The 9,880-nt window shown below is 32.6% G+C and overlaps 1 protein-coding gene across 8 annotated transcripts in view; it reads left to right on the forward strand.

The window, feature by feature from the left end:
• The window catches only part of LOC413812 (formin-binding protein 1-like), a 37,098-nt gene extending 27,277 nt beyond the window's left edge, over nt 1-9,821 (forward strand). For 2 of the 8 annotated variants that reach the window (XM_397251.7, XM_016911110.2), the window contains 10 exons: nt 147-262; nt 3,039-3,089; nt 3,918-4,224; nt 4,588-4,734; nt 4,818-5,177; nt 6,032-6,061; nt 6,556-6,863; nt 6,951-7,142; nt 7,367-7,503; nt 7,601-9,821. In XM_397251.7, coding sequence (XP_397251.4) covers nt 147-262; nt 3,039-3,089; nt 3,918-4,224; nt 4,588-4,734; nt 4,818-5,177; nt 6,032-6,061; nt 6,556-6,863; nt 6,951-7,142; nt 7,367-7,503; nt 7,601-7,758 — 1,806 coding nt within the window. In that variant the 3' untranslated portion in view covers nt 7,759-9,821. Of the gene's footprint in view, nt 1-146; nt 263-2,939; nt 2,965-3,038; nt 3,090-3,683; nt 3,813-3,917; nt 4,225-4,587; nt 4,735-4,817; nt 5,178-6,031; nt 6,062-6,555; nt 6,864-6,950; nt 7,143-7,366; nt 7,504-7,600 lie in introns of those variants that run through there. The other 6 variants (XM_006558397.3, XM_006558396.3, XM_016911111.2 and 3 more) reach the window with 6 other exon arrangements.
• Nucleotides 9,822-9,880: the final 59 nt, after the last annotated feature.

Here is a 9,880-nt window from a genome sequence, read left to right on the forward strand (position 1 = left end):
TTTATAGTTGAAATACCATCTAAAAAAGCATTAGAAATTAATAGTACAATAAAACTTTGTCTTTACATGTCTTTTTTTCTCCCTTTTCGATCTCCTGAAGATCCTAAAGCATGTCCACTCATTTTGTTTTCGCCTTTTTGTTACAGGACCAGTACGAGAATCTATCCCTGCATACGCAAAAAGGGATAGAGTTCCTCGAAAGGTACGGCCATTTCATTCGCGATCGATGCGCCATCGAGGTGGAATATGCGGCTAAACTCAGGTAAGAAATACTTAGGGGAATTAGAAGTTTCTTCTCCAGATATTGCATGCATAGATTTCTCGTGAGATTTATGTTCGTTGTCTGTCTTTGTTCGACATCGATGCCTCTCTTTTTTTTTTATTATATAAATTAACAAAGGGCGTAGTATCCGAGGTTAACGATTTCAATAGGACATCCTGTATAATGAGCGTGTCTCACGCACCCCACGAGTTCACGGACACAAGATGTAGCCAGTAATATTGTATTAAAGGGCCCCCTTGTTTGTTCCGTGAATGCCATCTACTGTTGCACACTTTTGTTCTATCGGGTGTCTCGAAGTGAGCTTATTTTCCTCTTTTTATCGCCTCATATTTGATAACAAATATTTAATAAGAGACAAAACGATTATTGGAGAAAAGAAAGCTGATAAAACGTAGAATTGTTTTGTTATTTAGATCAAATGTTTTTAATGTTTTTTGAGATTTAATAACATAATATTAAAGATTTTAATATTGCTTGTAAAAACATAAAATAATAGCAGTGTCTAACCAAATTAAATTAAAACAGATTGTATAAATCTACATGTACTTATCTAATCTTTAGGCTTAATTTCCTTTCTATCCTCTTCTTTTTCTGATTCATTTTGATTTTATTCCTTGATTTCAGAAACATCCTGTACGTGATTTCTATGAATGTTAAAAATTGTCATCAAAAAATTTTCTGTATAAATATAATCTTACATAAATACTTGCAAATAAAAATAACTGTAATGACTATTATTTCACAATCTTCTTAGGAGGTCGTTATCTACAGTAATTGAAAAACAGTGATTTAGATAATCAATATTGCATTATATTTTCTAAGAAGAATCATTTAAGTTGGAGAATTGATTCCACATTCGAAAGTAGTGATATCCTTAACTCGAGATTATACATCGTTTTAATCCATTCTTTTATATGATGTATTTTGGTCGATAAGAAAATGAGGCGCTCGGGAGGCTTTACAAAGACGTGATTTCTTTTGAATCTGGCAGAGTTTAATTGCCGCGGCCGATTATCGTTGTCCCTTAATCAGTTGGCGCATGTGAAGCCTAGAGGAATGATTCCGCGTGCTCGTCACACATCTATCCCAGACACGTTCGTTCTACTGCATATAAATTATCACGGGCACGTTCCTTGCCTTAATGCGTCGTAATTTTAACGATACATGCTCGTGTTACTCGTACAAATGGAGTACCGTTTTACCGTGTGGCAGTTTCCCTCGATGCACCGTTGATTTTCATTAAAAGCATTCCGAACAGCGTAAAATACGGTTATATATTCTTTAAATCTAGCGCACTTAATTTCTTCGAGTTTCTCGGTTAGTTAGAGAAGTTCGGTGCAATGCTCGATGAATTATCCTTTACTAACCTAGATTCTTGAAAGAAGAACCGTGAATCGTTCGGAAATACTTTGTCCAGACACTTTTCAATTTCATCAATCTCTATCTCCTTTTCCTTTTTCCTTTTTTCTTGATGTTTTAAACAAAGATCCCTTACAATAATTAATAATTTTTAAAAATTAATTATTCTCATAAGATTAAAACGCACCACCATTTTCAGATTAGAATCGTGACTACTGATTATCGATATTTTATCGACAGTGGTAGTTTTCGATATATCGATAATATCGTTAATAAATAGAAGTAAATGAAAAGTCCCTATTTTTTCTTAGTGAAAATTATTATTAAAACCTAAAAATTAAATAATAATAATATTACATATAATAAATTGTAATAAAAATAATCTTTAATTAAATAAAAATAAATTTGAATAAAAAAAAATATTTTAGTTACTTTCATTTATAATCGATATTTTGACGATACTGTCGATATATCGAATTATCGATAATATAGCAATATTATCGACATTTATCGACAATATACCAATATTATCGACATTTATCGATAGTGCAACTCTATTTCGACTCCTACGGTTTCGCGGATTACAGTTTAAGAATATTTAATCTAAACATGGCGACAATATACCGAATCGGTTTGAAAATAACTTTCCCAATTTTTAGACAGTAACCCAGACCTAGGAAAGAGGAATTTAAGCGGACTCGAAAATAGCTTTTCCAATCTGACACACGCGCCACGTACGTTGGACTTGCCTCGTGGTTAAAGGCTCGCGTTTCTCGGTATTTTAGAAATCGGTTAACGTTTTCACAAACTATTTTCCGGTTTCGAGGCACGTCGATGCCCGGTAAAAATGTATGGTTGATCTGGTATCAAGGACACGTCAACTTCCGGATGATAATGCATTTAGTAGCCGGCACACATTTTATCGCTCGTTCGTGGCCCCGAGTGTTCAAATTAGAATGACTCGGACGTAGTTATTTCTTACTGCACGAATGACTAAACGCAATCTGTGTGTATGGAATTCTAGTGAATGTTCCGCTTTGCTTTAAAACTTAAGCACGATTATCATTGTCGCGTAATTTCATAACGTTCTACGAGATTTCTTTCTTTCTTTCGTTTACCGCTATGGAAGTTCCAATTTTCATATTGCTAACAACAGGAACGTGCAACTCGCTGAAGTGAGAACGGTCTGAAAATAACTTTAGACCGCAGACAGCTAAAAAAGGACAGGCACAAAATCTTGTTGAAACAAAAGATTATTTTTTTTCCCCTCCGATATTTATATTAGCCACGAAATCATTTATTTCCCTTAATAAGGAATAGAGGTAGGCTGCATAGGTTATCTCCAGATTGATTATTACCTACAGTTCCGGTAATCTTGTTTCGTTTTTGATTGCAGACGTCTTGTGAAGAGCTATCAACCTAAGAAGAAAGAGGAGGAGGATTATCAGTGAGTATGAGCCAACTTAGAGGCGTAATACCGGATCCACGCTTCGTAGTAATGTTTCTTGACATGAATAATACTTCAAAATAATTTCCATTTTAAAATACATTCTATATTTTAATAGAACATTTTTAGCCAGAGACAAATCTACTAACTATTATTTCAACTAACTTGATTCTCTCACAATTTCGCTTTAACATTCAGTTTAAGTTGTTTTAATACCTGAAAATATTTCCAATATTAATCTTGATATATATAATTTTAAATATATTTAGAATGCTATAATTTTAGAAAAATTCTGCTGATTCCTACTAATTTTATTTAAGTTCTTAGAATTCTAGAGTTTTATTGATTGAAGAATATATATACATATATTTTTATTTTTTACCTCTTTAATTATCCATGAAATCTTCAATAATATATCATAATAAATCAATAATGCATCACCAGAATAATGTCATATATTATTTCAGTAGTATCTTATAGAGATTGATTCAACAATCGTCTATGTAGATTTCGCAATTTCTTTAAATGTTTCCCAGCCATTTCGATTAGAATGCAAACGTGGCGCTTGAAAGAAAAGAAAAATTCTTAAGCGCCTTTAATATTCCATACGTGGCGTGACAGAAAACAGTAGCTAATCTCTTATCTGAGGGCGTGGGCAGGTTGCATTATAAGTTCAACTAGTAACTTGCTTGGATTGCACTTATGGACTCACTTCTTTTTTAAGTAAGATCGGTTGTGCACTATGCTCTGCACTGTTCGCACAGACCAAAAGTTTGCATAAAAATATCGTAAAATATATTCTAAGCAATCTTTGAACTTTGATTTCAGATACAGTCCATGTCGAGCGTTCAAGATGGAGTTGAATGAGGTAAACGATCAGGCAGGACAGAGGGAGGTGATCGCGGAGAATTTGCAAGCAAACGTACTAAGGGAATTGAATATTCTCGTCAAGGATTTTAAGGAGGATCGTAAAAAACATCTGCAAGAAGGGGCCAGATTAATGGCAAATTTGACCGGTCAGATTGGAAATTTGGAGCGTGCTAGGAAAGCGTATGAAAAAGCTTTTCGTGAGGCGGAAAGAGCAGTTGAGAATTATCAGAGAGCAGATGCTGATTTGAATCTTTCAAGAGCGGAAGTAGGTGGATGTTTTTGATCCATTTTCACCTTTGCACTCTGAAAACTTACAATTAATCCTCTATAAGTGAAATATATTTTGTTTATAAAGAAAGAAGTTTCAATTTTTAAGTTTTTTTTAATCTGAAACTTGGAAATTAATAATCATTATGAATAAATCATGTCAATACAATAAAATAATAAACAAATAGAGAAGAGTTTTAAAAATACAAAAAGTTACATAAGTGTGTAATTTCTAAATCACATATTATAGAGGATTAAATTGAATAAATGTTAATTCTGGATGAATTCTTTAAATAACTTATTGAGAAATAAAAGTTGCATGGTAGTTAGCCAAACTTTACATGATTTATTTCATTCTTAGGTCGAGAAGCAGAGGATGAATATGACTTTAAAAACTCAGCAGAGTGAGGAAGCCAAGACAGAATATGCGAATCAATTGCAGAAAACAAATGACATGCAAACATTGCATTATCACACGGCTATGCCAGAAGTGTTTCAACATCTTCAGGTATAATATATATATTTGTTCTGTTATTTAAAATTTATCTTTCTTTTATATATAATTTTAACATTCTGTATATCTTGGTATAGGAGCTTGATGAAAAGAGAATAAAAAATATGCGAAACTACATGCTAAAGTCTGTGGAAATAGAACGAGCAGTGGCACCGATAATCGCTCAATGTTTAGACGGTATTGAAAAAGCAGCAAACGAGATCAATGAGAAAAAAGACACATTATTGGTAATCGAACGTTACAAAAGCGGTTTCCAACCTCCAGGAGATTTTCCGTTCGAAGATCTTTCTGTGGCTAAAACGTATGATAGCAATAGTCAGCTATCACAGCCTGTAATGCAACCAATACACAATCATCATCTGACAGTGAAGGGTACTGTTTCTGGTAGTAAAATTAAGAAGAGGGTCGGGCTGTTCGGCATATTTAGTAGCAATAAGGTAAATGTTGTTCATAACATTTTACCAATTAGTAGTTCTAATTTGTGTTACAAATATGTTTGTGAAAGGAGCATTTGTTCAATCGTTTTTTTTTTCTCTTTTTCTGTCTATAAAAGTGTAAGAACGTTAAAAGTAAGAACAAAAAATAGTTACAATATGTGCACGAAATGTCCCTTTGTCTTACTTTTGTTTCTTTTTTTTTTTTTTAATCGTTATTCGAATCGCATATTCGCACCATTGTCAAAAAATAAGTTTGTTATATGCATAGATTTTCAATAGCATGAGTGATTAGTACAATTTAAAATTTTTTTTTTTTTAAGCGATTGTGTTATTGTTAAATTCTTTTTCCTTTTATCTTGTGCATTAAGGCGAAAAGAACACAACACATATTCGATTTAGTTCGACCAATAGTTTACTTAGCATCGCGCCAATTTTCGCGAGGCCAGCATAACTTATCTTTCTTCTGTACTTTTTATTAATTTGGTGGATGGTTCGATCTGCCTGTGTGGTCTCTTGTTTCCAATCATCCGTGGACTATGAATTTGGATACTGTTGTACTTAGTAAGTACACTACAAATCGCTTCTTCGCCTGCCACTGTGTAACATCAGCATTTTGTTCTGCATCGAGATATGTATCAGTAATTACAGTGCATTTGTTAGAATTTGTCTCTTTGTTGGTCGAGTACAAACTCAGAAATTTGCATTGAAACAGTAAACATTTCCACGTATTTGCAATAACGTTTATCATATTTCCTTTGCTGAGTTTTTACTCAACGCTATCGCCTGAGATCCATTTTTTTCTGATTCATTCGCTGAATGATACGCTTTTGGAATTTGTTTCATGCGAACAACAGAAGTTGATCGAGGTGGGCATAACTTTGAAGGTCTGTCTATTTCTTTATGGTCGTCATTGTTTTTCCATATGACAGTCCTTATTGACAGAGTCCCACTGTTTTTTCTTTATCAAATACTTGTCTTTATGTATATATTTTTTTTTATTTTATTGATAGTTTGTTGGGCTCTAAGAATGCTCCTGATAATGATGTATAATGATGCCGCGTCCACACTGGCCAAAACTGTACTCATCCATATGATTCATCGAGTTTGCAAAACGAGATTAATTATAAAAATATTTCATTTCACACAGGTTCTGAATTCATTGATCTATTCGCAGGCTGTTCAGTGTGGATGTGGCAAAATATAATTGGTAAAAGTTGTTGAATTTTGTGTTTGTTAACTTTGAATTGGTAAAGTAGAATTAACTGTACTCTATTTATGATGATCACGTGCTTTCTTCTCTTTTGTTTTCCATCATAATTCATTAGATTTTTTCCTCATTCATTTTTGAAACTTGGATACTTAAATTCAAACATTCCAGAATAATGTGCCCGGATATGGTGATGGTGCGAAGGAGGACTGCAGCGATCTACCACCGAATCAACGCAAGAAAAGACTTCAACAAAGGTTGGACGAAATTCAAGCAAAAATTCAACAAGAGACTGCGGCAAGGGATGGTTTGATGAAGATGAAAGGGGTATACGAGCAAAATCCTGCATTAGGCGATCCAATGAGCATAGAAGGACAGTTGAATCAATCTAGCAATAAACTGGATAAACTCGGTGCAGAATTGGCAAAATTCCAAGGTTATCTCGAAGAAGCAATGCGCGCCGGCGTCAGTTTATCCAGGTGATTTTTAGAAATTTTATAGATTCTTTTCACGATCTACTTATCCTTAGTTTATGATTTGATCTTGTATAATTTAAAAATTTCTAGTCCCAGTCAAGCACCACGAAAACCAACTAGTAATGGTTCCGCAACAAGACCGCTGAGTTCAAGAAGATCCAGTCATTCGGGAGGAGAGGAAAGTCTTTCGAGATCAGCATCTGATTCCAGTGTGAGCAATGCGAATGCTAATCAACCGATACATAAGAAAAGTGCTCCGGGTACGCCGCAGCCGACACATGGGTAAGTTTTAACTAATCATTGGATTATATTTTTGGATTCTACTGATTTATAATATTGAATTGTTTACGGATTTCATTTAGGATTTTTGTGATAGTTTTTTTTTTGTTAAATAAAAAAAACGTTGTGATAATGATGAGTTTTGAATAAATCAGTTCTAAATACAGATTAGAATTTTTAACTAGACCAATTAGACACGCTTTTCGCTTTACGGTACTGATGCACAGTTCCACGAATAGCCCGGAATCTGGTCTTGGAGAATCGAGGACATCCCTTCCTGGTAGTGGTGGCGAAGAATATTATGTTGATGAAATTGATGCTCAACCACCGTTAGGAACATGTAGGGCTCTTTATCCTTTCGATGGTAAATATATATTGTCAATAATTTTATAATAATAATAATGTTTATTTTTAATAATCTGGAAAACGTATAAATTGAAATGTATAAATTATGTTTTTAGCAACTAGCGAAGGTTCTATACCAATGTATGATGGAGAAGAATTATATATGATTGAATTAGATCAAGGAGATGGATGGACGCGTGTACGGCGTATTTCACAACCAATCGAAGGCTTTGTACCTACATCTTACATAGAGTGTCATCTCTATAATACTTAGCCATTTCTTTTAGGACGTTAAACAATTGAGAAGTGGGGAAATTTTCAAGATTATTTATGCTATTAGTTCAATACGGTATACTGAACGATTAAAAATAGCAATTCACGAAAATTGGAGGTTCTATGTTGAGGATTTGGTGTTGATTGAATGGCACTAGTTTTCAGGATGTATTCTGGTCAAATCATGGGTCTAATCCCATAAAAATGTCACTGATATAAGTGAAAATTAATATGTGCCAATACTTTGATTTTTGGGAGAAAATCTCACGACTTGTTAAAGATTCAGTCAATTGTTCATCCAACATACCTCTTTTTAGCTTCTATCAAGTTCATTAAACAAGAAAGAACAAAGAGAAAATAAGTTTCATTTTTAATATCTAATTTCTTTTATACAAAAGTGATCAAGATGTTCAACTCACTTAAATATTAAATATAGTAAGAATAGTAAGATCCTTCAACTATTTAGAATGCTGTTATGCCCAATTTTAAAGAGATTTTGTCATACACGTACGAAATACAATAGCATTTTTCTAAGAAAAATGCTAAAAGCACCTGATCACTTGGATGACTAACAATATGTTTTTGTAATTTAGATATGCACAAGTGAACAATTTGCAACTTCATTATTGAAAGTATAATAAAAATAATAAATATCTGTCGTATAATACACACACACACATACACAAATATTATATGTATAACATATGCTCCGCCTACATGTCACGGATAAAATTACGATTGTTGTAATGACATGAAGATATATGTATTTTTTTTTTTTATTAATTTTGTTGTAAAGCAGGCAACTCACGAATAGATTCACACTATCTCCGCTGAAGTTCAAGAAACTGTTCAATTTCAGTGCTTTTAGAATAAATTTTTATCCAAATGATTTATATATAAATATTACAAAAAATGTTTATTTGTTTTAATATATCAATATTTGTTTCTTGCTTTTGCTGATGATAGGAAGGTGATGTCGCTTCTTTACAATTATTTTTGAGTCGTTTTTTGACTTTTATTGTTATATAAGTATATTAATTGATGTTAGTGTTTTTTTTTTCTTTTTTTTTTTTAATGCAACTAGAAGGTGATTAGGTGGTGCTCTGTACAGCAAGTAGATTCCGAGTATTGATCGGCTAAGTTTTGTTTATGATATTGCCTGGATGTGAATTTAGTTAAGATATATTGTGTACATATTGCAAGGGATATGGGAGAAGAAACGAAATGTATGGTACGTGTGTGAGTGCCAGGTTCGATATGTATTGTGCGAAGTGATGAATTTATTTCCATTGCATATAAATACGAAATAGTGACGTTGAATTATTATTTTTTTTTTTCTCCCTTTTTTTTTTTTTTTATAAATATAAGAAAAAAAACGTCTCTATTTCGGCTATTTTGGAAAAAAATTCTTAGCTTCTCAGTTACAAAGCTAGATTCGTCCTAGATTCGATTGCGATGTATCAAAATCGTGTAGTCGTATATATGCTCGCGTATTAAAAATATGTATATGTATATATATATAAAATCTATAATCACTCATTAAAGTATAGCCTCGATATATAAGGTACGAAAGTACATAAATTAAATAACATCAATAGCCTTCTTCTCAGCCGCAATTGTTGCCTATTCGGTGTAATTTCTTTGACTCTTTAACATTACAATTTTAACTGTAAGTTTTGCTGCATTTTGCAATCGATCGTAAACGATGCGTCTCGTGTTTTCACGATTTTTTTATAATTTATCCTTAATCGTCAAAGAATAAGCATCGAGAACTTTTAGATTTTGCGAGGGTCGACAGTATTTTCGCATGCGGTCTTTGATGTTGATAGAAAATTAATCGCAATATTTTTTGCTCGTTGATAGGCTGTATCACTTTATGAAAGTGAAAAGAGAAAATCATTAGATAATGATGAAAAGAAAAAAAGAAATGATATCCTTACGTCTACCTTAATTCTTAACATTCAACTGCGTCCATTCTATGTATATTTTGTGATTTTATATCCATGAACAAGTATTGTAGATAATTAACTCCGTGACTCATTATACGTTTAATTATTATTATTATTATTAATTATTATTATTAATTATTATTATTATTATTATTATTATTATTAATATTGAAA

The sequence above is a fragment of the Apis mellifera genome, linkage group LG3 (genome assembly GCF_003254395.2).
Source record: "Apis mellifera strain DH4 linkage group LG3, Amel_HAv3.1, whole genome shotgun sequence".
NCBI lineage: Eukaryota > Metazoa > Arthropoda > Insecta > Hymenoptera > Apidae > Apis > Apis mellifera.